The 18,670-nt window shown below is 41.7% G+C and overlaps 1 protein-coding gene across 1 annotated transcript in view; it reads left to right on the top strand.

Annotated features, from left to right (window-relative positions):
• Positions 1-18,670, top strand: part of myo1d (myosin 1D) — a 142,907-nt gene that overhangs the window by 90,776 nt on the left and 33,461 nt on the right. The window contains exons 17-21 of the mRNA XM_015962652.3: positions 2,387-2,610; positions 3,239-3,377; positions 4,056-4,160; positions 4,307-4,420; positions 12,064-12,218. Of these exons, the coding sequence (XP_015818138.3) occupies positions 2,387-2,610; positions 3,239-3,377; positions 4,056-4,160; positions 4,307-4,420; positions 12,064-12,218 (737 nt within the window). The remainder of the gene's footprint in view (positions 1-2,386; positions 2,611-3,238; positions 3,378-4,055; positions 4,161-4,306; positions 4,421-12,063; positions 12,219-18,670) is intronic.

Raw genomic sequence — 18,670 nt, 5'->3', positions numbered from 1 at the left:
GTAATATTTTGATTTTTACAAGTCCGCCCAAAACATCAACAGCCGTTTGCTAAATTAGCAGAGAATTGATAAAAACTAAATCTGGTAATGCACCTAACTTGTTTTATCATAAAGTAATGATAGAATGAGATGAGATATAATGATGTTCGATGGTCAAAACAGAGATATTAATCTGTGAGATTCAAATCAGAGTTTTGAAGACGGAAGTATTTAATACTCAATAACTGCTGAAGAAGCAGAAAGCAGTTTTACAGTCTTGAGTTTTGGAGTTTAAGTAATTTGAGTGACAACACTAAAAATGACGTGAAATGAGTTGCAGGTGACTTTCTGCTGCTGGATTTTTGCTCTGACTGCTTCCTGGAGAAGATGAGCCATGTTTTGCTCCAACAGTGGAGAGAATTAAGCAACATGCAAACATAACATCTAAATCTGAACTTGAGTGGGAGGAAAGCTGACTTTCACTAAGAGCAGCACTAAAAACTCTTGAAGTTTTGCTGCTGTATGATTTTAGGGATCTGATTTAAATGTATTGTCTGTTATTCTCACTGACATTTTGACGTGAATGTTTGACCCAGCGCCTCCTCGTAAAACCTGGTTTAATTAGCAGAACCACAGTGAAAACGGTCAGAATTTAAATGGAAACAACTGGTAGCCTTGTTGCCAGAGAAATTCAATTGGCTGCAGTGAATGAAACCCATTCATCCCTCCCGCTGCTGTCACCCTGAACACGTGGAGGAGTCATCTCGGGGGACAGTCGGTGATGAAAATGTAATCGTTCTTCTCTCTTTCTCATGCATTATGTATCAGAAATGGTGCAGCGTGGTAAGAATGGAGGACTGGGTCGTCAATCATCATTTATTCAGAGAAACTCTGTGCGAGATGTACACCAACAACTATAGTTGGAACAGATATTATGTTGATTGATTTGCCTAAACAGAAAGTACAAGCCTTGCCTCAAAGAACCAGAGCAGAGGTGGAATAATTCAATATGAAACGTCTCGGGTTATTTTTATTCATTGTTCTGGTTACAATCAGACAAAAATTTTAGGGATGGTTGAACTCTTTCTCTGAGGTGACAGCCTGTATAAGCTAAAGCCCCGGCCTGGTTTCTGCGCATAAAAGCTGATCAAAGCTTAATGCACATTACATGGTTGCATAAAGTTAAAAGCTTGAAAATCCAGATTTCTTTTCTCAGAAAGTCCAGCCTGAGTGTCGGATTAGATGGCTGACTGGCCGTGTTCAGAAGGCTACTCTCATTCCAGATCAGAAACGGGTCCATGTGTGTGTAGCTCTCCAAACGGTTTGTCCTTGTGTCTGTGTGGCTGGCATTCCTTTAGTGTCAAAGAGGTTTTATTAACAATTATATGTGCAGCTGTTAAGGTTGATTCATCTGAATTATCTTAGCATGCAGGTCTCATCAGGTTAATACTGCCCCCTCCACTGTTTTAATATGCAAAAACAAGAAATCATTCTTAACGTGCTCTGGCCTCCCCCTCTCATTGGAATATTAAATATTCATGATTACTCTGCATCAAATTCAAATGATACTCTCAGATCTTTAAATGCACTACGCTGAATTGGTTTAAATCTGTGATGGTTAGGTCTGTGACACTGGATTAGTGGGTATAAAAGGTTATTTAGGAGGCACACTATCATCTGTGTGTGTGTGTGTGTGTGTGTGTGTGTGTGTGTGTGTGTGTGTGTGTGTGTGTGTGTGTGTGTGTGTGTGTGTGTGTGCGTGCGTGTGCGTGTGTGTGTGTGTGAGAGAGAGAGAGTGTGTACAATAGAAGCTGAACATATGGTGGTGATTTTAGAGAGGCTGGATTAGGAGTTACAGCCCCCAAAGCCCCATTTACATCTATTATTCATGTAATAGAGGGTCTCATAGCCACTCAGTGTCTGTTTGTTTAGAGGTAGGTTTGTTTTGGTTGTTTTATGCCCAGTTTTAGTCTGAATTCATTCTGTTCAAGGACCAGACTCGGAAAGACATTGTTATCGTAATTGTATAACACTTCAAAGGTATGCATGTTCCCTTTGAAGTGGCACTCTATCAGGTAAAGATAGAAATTAGAGCTATTATGACAAGTCGGAGTATTTTTTGACAACTAGATTTAATTTCATTAACTGTGGTTCAAAAATGTAGGATTGTCTTCTAAATATGCAAGATATTTACCATGTCTTCACTTGTCTGTCCCCAAACTTGAAAGAAATTGTTCAGGAACTGATAAAAAATGCCTTTAAAATCTTTTAAAAGCATGAATTTATCAAACCTCATTCGTACATATCACAAACCGATATTTTAAACACAACATAAAGCATGTAGTTCTTTTATCTGTAGTTTCACGTGTTTACAGTGTTCTTACTCCCCAAACTTCCATGTGTCCAGGTTTGGAGGGGTGCACTTGCCAGAAGGCGTTACCGGCGAATGCGCGCCGCCCTCATTATCCTGCAGGCCTACAGACGTTACAAGGTCAAGTCCTACATCCGTGAGGTCAACCGTCGCTTCAAAAATGTGCAATCCATGAAGGATTATGGCAGACACGTGAAGTGGCCGACGCCTCCCAAAGTCCTGCGAAAGTTTGAGGAGTCGCTGAAGAGCATCCACAGCAGGTACCCACCTGGGATTACGCTTCTTTCTGCTGGAGAACCTGCGTAGGAGTGATGTTCATGTGTCTGGTCTCAGCGTTAGCTCATAGTTATGTAAAGCAACTTCAGTGTAAATAAAACGTGTTTTCATTGTCAGACTGGTAAGGTTCTCTCAGAACAGGATTGATATTTTAAATACGACATGTTGTTAGTTTGAGTTTTCTGAAATTTGCTAAACTAACACTGAATTTGACATCAAACCTATCTTTAAAAGATGAAAGATAGCCTCAAGTGCGATTCAAAACCAGATCCGTCCTTTTGAAAGAACTTACATATGTTTCCTCTGGCCTCCGGCTCTAACTGGGCATCGATTTTATTCTTCCTTCATCAAAGACTCGTCACTGCCTTTCATCCCTTTGTTTGCTTTTCTTTCTTGCTCCTTGAAGGCAGCACAGTTGGAAAAAGCAGCCTTGAATTATGTTGGCTGTCAGGATTTGTGAGTGGAAAGATGAAAACACAGGACAGGACAGCTGGGGTCCGATAACAAACACAAAATCAGGACTTGTGTTGGTCCATTAAAGGAGAATGTTTCATTTTTTTATTTTGTGAGAAGAGTTTTCTCTTCATGGATATTTTTGGATGCTTCCTTCAGGTGGTGGGCATGGACTCTGATCAAAGGCCTCTCTCCGGAGGAGACTCTACAGGTTCGAGCCAAAGTAGCCTGCTTGGAGGCCCTGAAGAGCCAAAGGGCTGACTTGGGTCTACAGAGAGACTGGGAAGGAAACTACCTGGTGAGGGGGAGGAGGAAAATAGATGGGATAAAAATACTTAATGCAAAGAAGGGGAAAAAAATCCCTCTGTTATACTTGTACATGTGTCTCTGTGAATATGCAGCTTACCAGTATTTTTTATTACTCGCTTCAAAGCTAATTTCTGATTTCACTGAAGAGTTTTCAGGTTTTTTTTTTTTTCCAAATGAGTTGAGATATCTGTAAATAAAAAGGTTCATCATGTAGGGAGATAAAAGACTGATTAGTCAGACTTTTATGACTTAAATATTTTTCAGTCAAATGCACAGGTTGTAGTGTTGTCATTTAAAATGTCAAAAAAAATCAAAAGTCAAAAAATGTCTACACATCGCTACACGATCATTGATTTAAAAAGATAAAATAAAAGTTCAAAACAGTTGAAACAGTTTTTTTTTTCATTCTACTCTTGTTTATCTAGCACATAGCTGATGTTTTTATAGTCCATGCTATATGAAGCCACTGAGATCAACAACAGTAATAAGAGCGAGTTACGCTTTAGTATGATGGGATTCAGATGGTTCACTTCAGAAAGTTGTTGCCACTTTCAACAGGACATAAAATCATTCTGTTAGTGAATCCTTTAAATAAAAAAAATTCTGATGTTGTCGAGTCTGATGTGATGTCCTTTAACTTTCCTCTTGTTGTTTTTGGGTCCAACAGAAGCGCGACAGCCCTGACACGGCATCATCCTTCACCCTCATTTCCAGCATGCTGCAGCGCAAAGACAAATTCATGAGAGTTTTATTCTCCTGCAACGTGCGAAAGGTGAAAGGCTCAGAGGGTTCAGGGCATGAATCTCTAAACTGCAGCTGGAGAGCATCGTCTTCCTGCAGGATGTGTAGATGTTAGCCTGTTTGTGTGCTTGAGCTGCATCTCATGGGATGACTAATGAGGAGCTTTGTGCTTCCCAGATCAACCGTTTCCACAAGACGGAGAACCGAGCCGTGCTCATCACTGATCGGCACCTGTACAAGATGGACCCCCTGAGGCAGTACAAACCCATGAAGAGCATCCCCCTCTACAATGTAGGACTCCCCCTTCTTTTTACTGCCTCCTTTAGAGCAAACAGGAGGTAATAAAAACCTTGTTACACACAGAGTGTTAGCACTGTAGGGTAAAAGTTACCTACTGTACGCTTGGTTAAAAGTGTCAGAAAATCTAAATGGAAATCCGTAAAGATGGAGATGACAAATAGCTCTGAATTAGCTATTAAAAGTTTGTTTTAATTGGATTGAATGTGCTTTAGTGAAGTTACAATGATGGGACATTCAAGAAATAAAAAATATATTACAATTATTTTAATTTTAGCAAAGTTAAGAGCTTTTCAGACTTTCAAAAATCTCAGACTGAAATATAATCATGGTGACATTACTGGTGATTTAAAAGCTAATTTTTCTTTTAATCTGGATATCATGACATAAAAATACAATTTTTGTGGCCTTAGAGGTTTTAGAGTAGCGTATTAAGTTTATTTATCAAAAGTAACCAACCGGTTAGTAGTTTCAGCTGAAGGTCTGCAGGACCTTATTGATGTTCAACATGTATTTGATTTAATGTAAAATTTAAGATCCTACCATGTTTACATGCAGCCTAAGAGAAGAATATCACACCGTTTGCTCTCTCTATCAGTTCTGCCTTTCCCAGGATCCACTGATTATCTTTTCAAATTAATTTTCTTTTTCCCTTTCCTCACATTTTTATCACAATTGTTACTTTTCCCAATTTTATTACATTTTTCAATAATAAAATATATATATTTTTTTTTAATGGTTTGTCCTTGTGAAGCGCTTTGTGATTTTTATCTTGAGAGGTGCTATATAAAAGATCATTTCTTCTCCTTCTTCTAAATGTACACTCAAGTTTAATTTACAGTTAGTTGTAACAGTAATATCTTGAGTAGGATGTTACTTTTTATTTTTGCTGTGGCACAAATAGTGCATGCACCCTTTTTTCTGGTCCACTGACCTTGGGGGTCAGGAAGAAAGGAAATGTGTGAGACATTAATCTCCAAGGCAGAGGCGGGATTCTGTTGTTTGGTGAAAATGAGTGAGATATGAGGCTGGTGAGGAGTGACAGCTGTGACGAGACACCGCAGAGTTCAGACTGACAAAATGACAAGTAGGAATCACAGAGCTGCAAAGTGGAAACCTGAAGTCTTTACTTGAGCGTCTGGAAGTGAAAAACAGGGCTGGAGTCAAGACAGATGGTGGCAGAAAGGGAAGAGCAGGACAAGTTTTTAGTTGTTCACATGGAGCCAAACTGTCACTCACAAACGTTAAACTAATCAGATTCAGTCTACAAACATGACTCAAGGGGAGAGTGACAGTGTGTAAAAGGCTAAGAATACACAAAAACACCTTTTTTTCAGGCAGTTTTCCATTATTTGCCAGTAGAGTTCATAAAAATTTGAGAAACAATCATGGATATTATTTATGTCATGCTTCATCAACCAAAAGGTTTTACAGATAAACCAGTGAGTCACAGATGAAACGGTTGTTTGACACGTCCTTCAACACAATAAAAACAGTTGTTTATTTTTGTTAACAACCCTTAATTGGAACCCAAATAAATCTGTTCACCAAACAGTTTCAAGTTTGTCAGACTGGAGGAGTTTGATGCAGCAAAACCAGTGTGGTCACACTAGTTGTTGTGTTGTATTTAGAAGGCATTCTTCTTTCCTCCAAGTATAACAACAGTAAAAGGGAACAGGCAGTAGCTGTCTTTGGTGTGGACAGAATGCTAGTGTGTGCGTTTTGTCTTGTTTTTATAGTGTTTTGTCCATAGTGTAAACACTACAGGCATCACAGACATGGTTTGTGCCAGAGAGCCCTTTTCCTGTCGTTGGTGACGTTTACAAAACGTCTGGTGCTGCAATTAAAATCATCTATTAGTCATCAGAAGGTCTTCCAAAGTGCATACATTTTTACCCTTCTTGTTTACCGTACATCCTCCCCTTCATCATGGACAGTTGAACTTTTTCCTCCAGCTCCAGTTTGTCCAACTAGTCATTCATGCTTTGCTTGGGGTAGAGTTATTTAGATAGTTTCTTTTTTTTCTGGCATATGGGCAAACAGTGCATACTGTTTTCTAGAGATCATGGTGATTGGCTGTGACTGATGTCTTCCTGGTGGTTTGGTAACAATCAACTGTTTTACACCTAATCAACACATTATATCACATTTGTTTTCGGTTCCAGCATGTACATTAATGAGATGAGGGTTTGATTACCTACAAACTGTCTCTTATTCAGTCTCTCTCTTCTCCATCTATTACTTAGTTCTTTTTTACACAGCTTAGTAAAAAAAAATAGTTTTTAACCTTACATGTTTCGGCTAGTATCTCTAGCCATCATCAGAGATGCCTGGTGTTGGCGTTTCTACAGGCTCCAGTAGCAGCAACAGCCAGCTGGTTTTATCTGCTCTGAAAGATGTTGATCAGATTTTGCAGATCACATTTTTAAACTGAGATTGGGTGCGTGCAGCCATCATGCGTCACTCAATAGACAGTGACTCGTTTTAGTGTTTTACTGTGTTATTGTTTTAATGTGTTCTTAGTATTCCTCATGTTTTATCTGCTTTTGATCGGTATTTTTATCTTCTGTTTTAGTTGCTTAGATTGGTTGTGTTTGGTTTAGCCTGTGCAGCACTTTGGGCAGCTCCCATACTGCGTTTTAAATGTGCTATATAAATAAACTATGGTATGGTATGGTAATACAGCGCCCGTATAGAAACTCTTCTAGGAACTTTTATTTGCTGCACTTAAATCATGCAAATAAAAATTCATTATTTAACAGGAAAAAAAACAAAACAGTACGCAAGTGGATGGAACCGAAACGGTTCAACACCCCCCATCCGTGAACACCACTAATCATTATATGATTCTTCCTTGTGCAGTGGTCTTTCACAGCTGATTTCTTTATTGTACTTTCTACTTCTTGTTTTGCTGCTCTTGTGTTTCTTCGACTTCTTTCCCTCTCCTATTCTTTGATGTTCTATTTTTCATGTGTTGACTCCAGTTCCTCCTATGTATGATTTATTGCAGAGTTTACAAGGTATTTTGTAAATGACTCCACATTTTGCTTCTGCTGATATGTTGTCTTTTGGGAGTACTAATCTTTTTCTGTTTGTCATGTATGGTTCTGTTGGTGTGTTGATATTATATTTTTCATCATTATTATTCTTTGCGTAGTTACTCTGATATATGGAAGGGTTATTACTGGTTTTGGTTCTTGTTTGTCTGGATTTTTACAGGATTCTTCTCTGTTTAGTCTTTTTCAAAGTCTCACCAACAAATAAATGTTTCGTGTAAGACTTCAGAGAATTAACCATTGCTAATCAGGATCGTCTGTCATGAATCAACATGGAGTCCTGGCTCAGTGCTCTTCACTCTGACTCTGATGTTCTGCTTCTTGAACATCACAGACATCATTATAACTGCAGGCTTACCCAGTTTAACCTTTTTGGTTATGTAACTGCTGTCCAGAGCAGAATCAAGGGTCAGTGACTAAATAAATGTATTATGATGAGGGCAGCTGAGCAGCTATTAAAGCTGTAAATCAGAGGGTAAGACCACCAGTCATGTTTAGGTGGGGCATAATAATCAAGCCTGTGCAGCAAGTGTACTCATTCATTTATCTACGGTTTATGCCTCATAACATCCCCGTCTCTCTGCCGATGCTTCTTTTAACAATTACTTTGGGTTTTTTAGTTTCCATACTTTATATTTATTTTAGTGAGTTTAATATAAAATCTTATACAAAAACACCACAGCCACAGAACAGTTAGGATCAAACAATCAAGGAAATTAAAGAATAGTCTGATGTATCCACATGCCAGAATGATAGCAGACATCAGCTGATCTGCCCAGCACATGGTTTCCATGACAACACCATCTCCTGGGAAGTTGGCCTGACAACAACAGGAAGAGGCAAGCGACAGTAGAATGAGGAGAAAGGGGAAAGTCAGTGTTTTAGATGAGGATCTGGGGGAGGAGGAGGTGAGAAAATGATAAAAGAAGATGGAAAATTAAAAGGTGAGAAAAGATGGTAGAACAAGCTGCTTCATCCACAGAGGATCTTTCTTCTACCCGCTTTATTTGATTTAAATGAGGGATAACAATGTAGTGATCTCACCTTTCCAGCTCCAACATGAATTGGTTTATAAATCGTTTGGCAGGTAGTTGTTGGCTCCTCACTCTTTAACTAGCCATCTATTAGCCCAGCCCTCCTCTTTAGCCCCGCAGGAGCTGCAGTAAATACACAGTGTGGGGCAGCCGAGGAGATGCTGTGCTGTTGGCCTATCAGGGCTAATCAACACTGAGCTAACTGCTTTCCCCTCAATTTGACCCTTTCTGATCAATAGCTCCACGTCATGCTGCTGTGGCCTACGGATTACATCTCTATTCTTATTCTCCTACGTCAGCACATTTTCACCTTGACCAATTTCCTCACCATTACAGCTCGACATTTATCATGTAAAAGGGTTGTTGTTATGTCTACACCAGGTCAGCGATGTCACAGCACTTTCCACTTTTGCACACAGTTTTATGATTGAATGATTTCTGTTTAGGTGCTCGATCTTGGTAAATTTCATAATACTGTCAGCAAACTGCTTATGAAGAACAAAATGACTTTTAGGTTTAATATTTACGTTTATGCTGAGATCTGGTGTCAATAAAGGCTGAAGGGACACAGCAAACAGCTAGATAATTTAAATGTCAAAGGGAAATACAGGAAGTAGGGTCCGTGTTCTGAGCCCGATCAAGTCCATAAATAATTTACACTTGCCTAGATGTCAATTAGGCAGAATTCCTCATTGTTTTGCCACATGAGCCTTTGGCTCTGGGTTATGTTTTAGGTAGCTAGCTACCAAAGTTTGTCCTTCACCACTTCCCAAAATGCAAAGCATCCCCAAATACAGGTCAGTGTTTGGCTCAGGCTTCCCGTGTACGTAGTTGTAGGATCAAGGTCAGATGATGCTCATAAATGAACCACATAGAAGTTCATTTGAAAACCCACCAGGGAGGAAAACGAATCAGAGTTTGATTTAAACACCCAAAGAGAGTTGTGAGCCCCGGCCCAAACAAGGGAAAGGGCAAGAACGCTTCCAACCAACCAGATTATAGCCTCTCCCCTGACTCTGAAAACCCACAACGTAATCACGCAGAACCAAAACCGAACAACAGACCTGCCAGGAATGTTTTAAAAACAATGAGCACATGATATGACTGCACAAAGGATTGCCCAATGGCTGGTTCCACTATGAATGTTAAGTCTCACCCCCTTATAAAAACTAATGGGAAATTTTTCTGATGAAAACCTCTGGTGTGTTTTTCAGGTGTTTCTTTGTGCTGTGTTTAGTTATTTTCAGTCTAAAAACCATCATGATCCTGTGCAGGACTCTCAGGTGCACAGACTCAATATGGCAGCATGGACTTTCTAGTTCCCCTCTTCAACAACAGCAGGTTGTTTTTTCATTAGAAACATTATATAGATGGTTCTATCACATTAACAAAGAAAAGAAGAAAGTCTTCACAGCTGATGTGAAGTAGGCCTCGAGTTTCCTGTAACAAGACTTTGGTTGGGTCACTCATTTCAGTCTGAGAGGTAGATTAACGCTCTCACTGGGTTTCAAGTGTTTATGGTTGCTAGAGCTAATGAAGTAGGCCTCTGCAGAGAAGCAGGCACCAGTGGTGAAATGTTCTCTGGGCTTTCTGACAGATGGCTGAGCAGATAAACGTCTCCTACAGATTTCATACATGGGGTAAAATGGATTTTGTAAATCGAAATAAAAAATGAGATAAGGAAATGAATCTAAACGTATCATCACTCAACTCATTAGAACACAAATCGCCGTTCCGTTTAATTAGGCCTTTAATAAAAATGTAAATGTGACTGCCGCCTTGTAATGAACTGTGGGTGGATTGTTAGACAGAGAGGTCTGGCTCTAGGCTCTAAATCTTGATGATTACGTCAAGAGTTTGTGTAGTTGTTTCCTGTTTAGCTGCCAGTGATGGCCTGTCTCTGTCAGTCTCTCTCTCGGCGTTGCATTTAGATGATGGATGTTAAAGTACCTGCCTTGTTGCCCCGTGGCTGTTTTCTCAATAATCCCCGCCCGTGGCACGGCTTGGAAAGGAATAAATTCACGAGGCAGAAGAAAGCTGTGCTACAAAAAGAGATTAAAGCACAAAAAGAGCAAAGAATGGGGAGTTAATGAGCCACAAAGCTGAGCTCTCTTTCCTCCTGAGAAGTGTTTCCCTGTGAAGAGATTTGTTTCTTCCTGAAGCATCCGCTTTGAAGACCTTTAATGCAGAAACATCCAACAATAATTCAGGAGTTTCTCTTTTGACTTCGCTGTTCTCCACTGGAATGTAGTTGGGTGGTTCTAATTAGAAAAATAAGATTTGTCCTTTGGGACTCGGGTCAATAAATCTATACTCCACATGCTGATCTTGTTTTTGAGTAGAAACCTTCACATTCCTTAATAGACACCACACAATGACTTTGTAAAGGTAGAGTAAAATGCACTCAGTTAATAATGTTTTCAAACATGCTAAGGAAACAAAACTTTGATTTTTGAACATTACCTGTTGTATTTCTGCAGAACGCTTTGATCTCCCAGTGGGGGATGATTTCACCATCCAAACACATTAAAATCCTTTGTTCTAATCAGTTTGCTTCTTTTAATAGTCTTAAAAGGAGGGAGGGAGGGGGGAATCTATGGTTGTCTTTCAAACCGCCTCTGCATGCTATAGGGCAGCACTAGGACCAATCCAAGAATCTAACATTGTTGTAGAAGGTACAAATACATCCTTTTCTAAGTAAAGTACTTAAGTACCTCTATTTGTTCTTGACTCAAAGAAAAGGCAGTCTAAATAGTCCAAAGTTGATGCCGAAGTCGTTTCAAACGAGTGCCGTTCCTGAGCCGACGCCATCATTGTTTTTTTCCTGTTGCAGCTCTAGCATTAAACCTGCCCAGCAAACAGCGCTGTAATTTACATGACACAATACTGATCAGGCCAATGGTAGACCTACTGAGGCTACAATGGAGCGTGGCTAGACCGACCTGCAGAGCAAAATCTTTTGCTGCTACTACTGCTGGTCTAGATTTAGGCTAATAAAAGAGAGCACTTCTACTGTGGGCGACGGTGGCACAGGAGTTAAGTGCTCGCCTCGTAATAGGAAGGTTGCAGGTTCGAGCCCCGCTCAGTCTGTTGCTGTCGTTGTGACCTTGGGCAAGACACTTAACCCACATTGCCACGTTGTCGGAGGGACCGGTGGCACCTGTGCTCGGCAGCCTCGCCTCTGTCAGTGCGCCCCAGGGCAGCTGTGGCTACATCGTAGCTCATCACCATCAGTGTGTGAATGTGTGTGTGAATGGGTGAATGATTGGTTGTGTTGTAAAGCGCCTTGGGGGGTTCCAGGACTCTAGAAGGCGCTAAATCAAATACAGGCCTCTTACCATTTACTAGAATGTTGAAATTCTAATTGTAGCTCTTCTATTCTCACTAAATCCACTTGTATGCTACACGTTCCAGTGTCTCTGGATCATGTGCCTACATGCATGTAGATTTAAACAGATTTTTATCCATATTTGAGCCTTTTACGCATGTATTTGGATGCTTTTATTCTCATGTTTACCTGTTTTATTTGTGTGTTTGTTGGTTCCAGGTGACAGGGATGAGCATTTCCTCGGGGAAGGATCAGCTAGTTGTGTTCCACACTAAGGACAGCAGGGATCTCGTGGTGTGCCTGCAGGGCATGGTACCTGCCAACGAGAGCCGCATCGGGGAGCTGGTTGGAACTCTACTCAGCCATTTTAAGAGGTTAGCTATCTGAGAAAGTGGTAACAAGTAGTGGGCAACAAGTACTGATAGAAGCAGTTATTTTTTATTAATCTGCCTTAAAAGTAACTCCAGCAATGAGGACATCTATGCCCTAATAAGCCACAAGTTTTCTGTTATACCAAACTGTTGTTAGAAACACACAAACACACAAAATATTGCTGTTTATTTATAAATCTATAATATTTAGTACATTTTTGACATACGTAGGACAACAAGAAGGTATTTTGCACCATTTTAATATAACTGATACTAACATTTATCTTTTAAGAACCACAAGGTTTTGTAACCTGGGTTCCTTTAAAAAAATTAGTAAAATCATAATTGAAAGTAAAACCAGGTCCTGATTAATATCTTCTAGTTATTATTCAGAGAAAACACTTTCAATCAGCATTTTGTTTCCTTTTAAACCTGCTGAGGTTCATCTGAGCTAATTTGCAGCATCACTGCAGGAGTGGCCTAAATTAAACAACTGGAACCCCTCCCTGTTTGTTCCCTAAAGGGCATTTCTGACACATCAGACTGAGTAGCACTGAAGGATGTGTTTGGTGTTGACCTGAGTGGAGAGGATTATAGGGCAGCTAGAGGACACGGTCGCGGCTGTCCTCAGTAAAACTGTAATGTTGACTTAATCTGAGCTCACAGCTCTCGGTTTAGGGCAGGATGCTGAATAAAACATTAGTTTCTTGGTTTCCAAGGAGCAAAGTACTCAGAAGATTATTTTAGGTTCAGTTCAGGACTGTCATGTTCTGTGTCCTTGTGGTCCCCAGCCCCCTCCAGGTTCCCCTCCTGTGTCCCCAAGCCTCCTGTGTCTCTTCTTGTCCCCAGCTCCCTTCTGGTTTCCCTCATGTTCCCCCTAGTGTTTCTGTATCCTTTTGGTTCCCTAGCCCCTTCAGGTTTTCCCCCAGGTGTCCCTTGAGGTTTTTCCCTAGTCACTCCTCTGTAGTTTTCTATAGGTTCAGGTTTTCATTTTATTAGTCTCCTTTTGTGTGTGTGTTTTCCTTCCCCACTTGTTTATTAGTCTCCCTCACTCCTCAGGTCATTAGTTATTTATCTTTGGTTCTCCTGTGCCCTTAGTCTTTTAGGTTTATTTATGTAGTGTCTCATAGGTTATGGTTTATTCCCTCCTCTGCTTGGTTTTCCCTTCCCATTTAGTTAATCTCACCAGTCTCTCCTCAGTTCTCTCTCCCCACGCACCTGCTCCTCGTCTCCCAATCACCTAGCCCCTGTGTATATAACCCTGTCTGCGTCCCAGTGTTTTGTCGGTCCATTGTTTGTGTCAGCGTTGTTTTGTCCCTCTCGAGTTTCCCCAGGTTTGTGCCCATGAGTGAGCTTCTGTTTTTTTATTTATTTATTTTTTCAGTCCTTCCGTGTTTTCGAGATTAAGCTTGGTTTTTGTGCCTTCTGGATTTTTTTGTATATCCTCCTTTAAATAAAGGAATTTATTTATACTACCGCTCCTGCCTTGAGTTGTTCTGGTATCTGCATTTTGGGTCCAGTCCTCCTGCACTCTCAACGTGACAAGGACAGTCAAATGGTGGTGCTGTCACTGAAGGAAGGAAGTGGTCCTAAATACCGGAACATTACACCTTAGATCTTACTATTCTTAGACTGATGCAGAAGAGCAGGTCTTGGCGGTTTGTGCTGCAGTACATGATCTCACATCTTAATTAAGCATTGCCCAGGGGGTGGGGCTTGAGATTGGCTAAATGAGCTAAATGTATTTAAAATGTTTTCTGGTATCTATTTTAATGTTGCTATAAAAATTCTACAACTCAGCATCCATCCATTTTCTTCTGCTTATCCGGGGTCAGGTCGCGAGGGCAACAGTCTCAGTTGAGAGGCCCACACTTCCCTTTTCCCAGCCACTTGGGCCAGTTCCGGGGGAACCCCAAAACCTTGGCTAGGCGAGAGACATAGTCCCTCCAGCGTGTCCTGGGTCTTCCTCTTTAGGTCTTCCCCCGGTTGGATGTGCCTGGAAAACCTCACCCGGGAGGTGTCCAGGAGGCATCCTAATCAGGTGCTTGAGTCATCTCAACTGACTCCTCTCGATGTGGAGGAGCAGCGGGTCTACTCTGAGCCCCCACATATTATCTGGTGATGTTCTGATCGATACTTTTAAGGAAAGCATTTAAATAATAAGAAAAATAAAACAGATCTAAGTTGTGCTTTAAGTTTCACTTTTAAAATTAAAAGGCATGTTTATATTACAAATATATTTAGAAGTGGCAGCGTTGCTCATATATCAAGTTGTTTATTTCCTCAATATGCAGCGACAGGCATTCCTGTGATGGAGCTGGAATGTGGAGCTTCGGCCGACAGGCTAACTTTTCCCTGCATAACACCTCTAGCTACCACGGGCAGCTTGGGTGCTGCAGGAGACTTAACCCAACATTTAGCAGTCTGTTGGCAATTTGTTTTTGTTTATTAACATATCTTTCTCTGTCAACTGGCTTCACTTTTTTGTCTGAGTTAGTTGTAAACTGGTAGCCTGGCAAGCCAGACTAAATAAATAGCAAGAATTTGGTCTAGTTCACTAGGCTAGTAAACTTGCACTGTTAGAGGCAAACTGGGAATTATTGGAGACCAGTGATTTGCTTTGTTAATGCCAGAAGGGAAATGCAAGTAGTGAAAGTAGTTTGTTTGAAGGCAGTGAATTATGGAGCTGTGTCCTTTCCAGCATGTTGAATGCCCAGTATGCACACATTACAAGTGTCTGTAGCTCTGCCTTCACTGTACGGTTTAAAATACCACCAAGGTGAAGACATTTTAGTTCTCCAAAAGAGACACATTAGCTCTGTGTTAGCTCGCTTGCTAACAGAGGCACTTGGTGCCTGAGTCCCTGCCCGCTGTGAATTGTGTGACTTAATTGTGTTTTCATACAAGAAACAAAGAATACTGATGTAGAGGGACTTATTGACTTTAAAACTAAGCCATTGTTGTTCCATTTGAAAATCTCAGGATGAATTTTAAAAGTCGTGGTTTTTGTTTTAAGAGGTGATTATGACCATTTTAAAATCATGTGACCAGCCTGAATTGTGATCACTTGATCGGATTGGAGCATCCCTAGTCTTATCAATGACCTTAAGTACCACGTCAGACAAAAAAGAACATCATCATCATCATCACTTTATTCCAACTGCCTGAAGGCAAACCAGAGTGCTGTACACACATAAAAACATCACAGACCCATACAATGGTAATCAAAAATGGTCATAAAAACAGATAAGAGCAAAGAATGATAATGAAATGAAAACATAGTAACTAAATGCAACAAAACTTGATCAAAATAAGCTAAATGATCATAAAAATATGGCTAGCTCACATGCTGAGGAAACGCCACTGTAAAAAAGTGTATCTTCAGCCGACTCTTAAATATCGGCAGAGAGGGTGCTTGATGGACCTCAAGTGGAAGACCATTCCATAGCTTGGGGGCCAAAACTGAAAAAGCCCCGCCTCCTCTAGTTGAGCATTTTGCTCTTGGAACAACTAGCAGATCATGCTGTTGAGACCTAAGTGGATGGGATGGTTTATATCGGGTGAGTAACTCGTCAAATATCTTGGGACATAATGTTGTATATAATAGTTAAGTCTGAATGCCTGGAAATAGGTTAATTTACTTATTATCACCCCCCCCCACCCCCCCACCCCCCACCCAAGCAAAGCAACTCACCACCCAAGACCCCAACCAGACGGCCAGATCTCCCTCCTAGCCTCCAGCCCCGAGAAGCCAAGCGGCAACAGAGGTGTGCTAAGACCCCTTGTTTCCCTCCGCCTGCTCCAATATAGTGTTAGTGTGTGTTGATGAGGTGTATTCCATGGCTGTGGTGAGCGGGCAGTGCGTGCATCGTCTGGCCTACGCCAGCTGTTGTCACCACACTAGGGTTGTCACGGTATGAAAATTTAACCTCACGGTTATTGTGACCAAAATTATCACGGTTTTCGGTATTATCGCGGTATTTTTTTAAACGGTGTTGCATATGTTCAGAAAGCATTGATAGTCCTGTTCTACACAAACTGAAATAGTTCTGAAAAGGTTTAACAGTGTTTATTAAACCTAAAATAACACAAAGCCTTAGCAAAAGTGCAACTTTTCACAAGTAAAGGAACAAATAGCTTATTTTTCTGGAACATGTTACAGTAGTCAGTGCAGGTTTAAATTATACAAATCCAAACATTCAAAACATAAACAATATGTAAACAAATCAAAGAAACACCACTTGTTTTCTCATATACTTGTTTTCTTCATTATCAAAATGAAAATCTAAAACTCCAGTCCACACTTGACTTGAGCACTGTACAAGTCAACCTTAAAAAATATGTATTGAAAATAAATAGCCACTTTAAACAAATTACTAAAATAACTACTACACTATGTAATCAAATCCAAATGTTCAAGTATAAATGGCATTGAATAAGTAAACAAATCCATGACAAGGAACTAATTGTATATTTCTCTTCATCATCAACAAATAAGATGCTTCATCCAGCAACAGGGTGTCCGTGACACGGTTTAAATGCTGGCAGAGGACGCTGCGGCTGCAGTATATAGACTCGTTGCATTCTCCCTCAGCCAAAAGTCCTCACGTCATGCATTTCAGCTAAAATGCTAATGTTATCTTACCTTGCACTGGCTGTGGAGACGTGGGTGATCGTCACGCAGATGTGCCATGAGATTTGAAGTGTTGCTGCCTTCTGCAGACACTTGTTTCCTGCACGTTCTGCAAACGGGATAGCCGTCTTCTATTAACTGTCCCTCAGCATTTTTCAGAAATCCCAAATATGCCCATACTTCCGATTTAGTCTTCTTTGAGGGCTGATGGATGTCCTGGGCGCTGCCGTCGCCTCCTTCGGCCATTATTTCAGCTTCAAAGTTTTGGTGCCGTTGCAAATTAAAAAGTGCGTGTGCGCGCAGCGGGAACTTCAGCTGAAGCGACGGTGGCTGGTAAGGGTCATCGCGCCGAAACCGCGGCCACGGTAAACCCACCGAGATAATATAGTTTTTTAAAAACTGGACGGTTATTTTTATTGTCAACTTTTTTACCGGGGTTTACCGCTATACCGGTTACCGTGACAACCCTACACCACACCACCCTAATTTCCCTCTGGGATTAATAAAGTATCTTTGAATTGAATTTGAATTGAATTGGACCCACAGCCCTCAGTGACTAAGTGCAGTTTAAAATTGGAAGTGGGCACCGGCACTCGGGATGAGGCTGAAAAATCCCCCTGCCAAATGCTGTTGAATGTGCTCACTCTCAAGGCCCTAAGTGTGTGTTTCCCTGGAATGTCGTTGGTGGAAGTGTATAAGGTGCAAATAAAATTGGGGGGCAGGTTGCCACAGAAATGCGGAAATGAGATCCATACCTGCACCCCCTGACTTGTCCACCCCCAAGGTCCTATGTGCATGGTTTTGTGATGATGTGAGGGAGCAGGAGGAGAAAAATGTTTGGAGATGGGGAGGAATGGCTAGTTGGGCTTAAGCCCTCCAGGGAGCCAGCTCCCCCATTGGCCCCAATAGGCTCTTATGTTGCCAAAATGCCACCCAGGGCATGGAGACCCCAGCCCATCTTGCCAGGGCCCAAAGCAGCAGCATCACAGAGCCTCACGGAGTCCGAGGGCACCAACCCAGCCCCACCCCAGCAGAATATCTACTCCCATCCCTGTATTTGCACAACTTCCAGAATATGTAAGACGTAGGACATCCAGGTAAGGTTGGGTCCTCCCCCTCCTGGGCATCCCCCTCCCGTGATGGGACAACAGAGGAGCCAAGGCCTACCCGAGGCCCCTGAGCCCGGGCCAGGCACTGCCACATGTTCCCGCTTTCTTCACGGCAGCATACATGTCAGGACCCAACCCCTAAGACCCTGCCCAGATCCCCCACACGGGGTCTGCCACCCCGAGCCCCCAGGCCTCCACCCAGACCCGCTCAGGGGCAATGCAGTTGCCAGGCAGCGACCCATGGCCACCACCAAGACCCCCAAGGGGCCCCACTCACAACCTCCAGTAGTCCACCCCCCGAGGCAACCCAAGCACCCCCAGAGGGCGGCAGCAGTCCCAGACATTCCCAGTGAACCCACCTCCAGGGAACGTCCGGATACTCCAAACTCAGACCCTCCACCCCCCCACCCACATCATCCCGCAGGACAATATCTATGATCCCCCATCATCGCTATGTGATGGAACCAATCAAAGGAGCCCAGAGAGATTGATTTGAAGTGGAAGCAGAGGCTGTATCAAGTGTAATATGATCTAACAAAAGATTTCTGTACTGGTTAATGCAGAGTATCTCTATTTTTCCAATTCATGAGGATAGTTTTCTTAGCAATGCATATGGCAATCAGAACCACGTGAACCAAAGATGTTTCAATCGGGACATCGTCCAGGTTTATCAGTAAACAAAGAGAGGGGGAAGTTGGGATATGACATTTCAG

Source organism: Nothobranchius furzeri, chromosome 16 (genome assembly GCF_043380555.1).
Source record: "Nothobranchius furzeri strain GRZ-AD chromosome 16, NfurGRZ-RIMD1, whole genome shotgun sequence".
Lineage (NCBI taxonomy): Eukaryota > Metazoa > Chordata > Actinopteri > Cyprinodontiformes > Nothobranchiidae > Nothobranchius > Nothobranchius furzeri.
The sequence above is the reverse complement of the archived record's forward strand: the minus strand, read 5'-3'. Positions and strand labels throughout refer to the sequence as shown.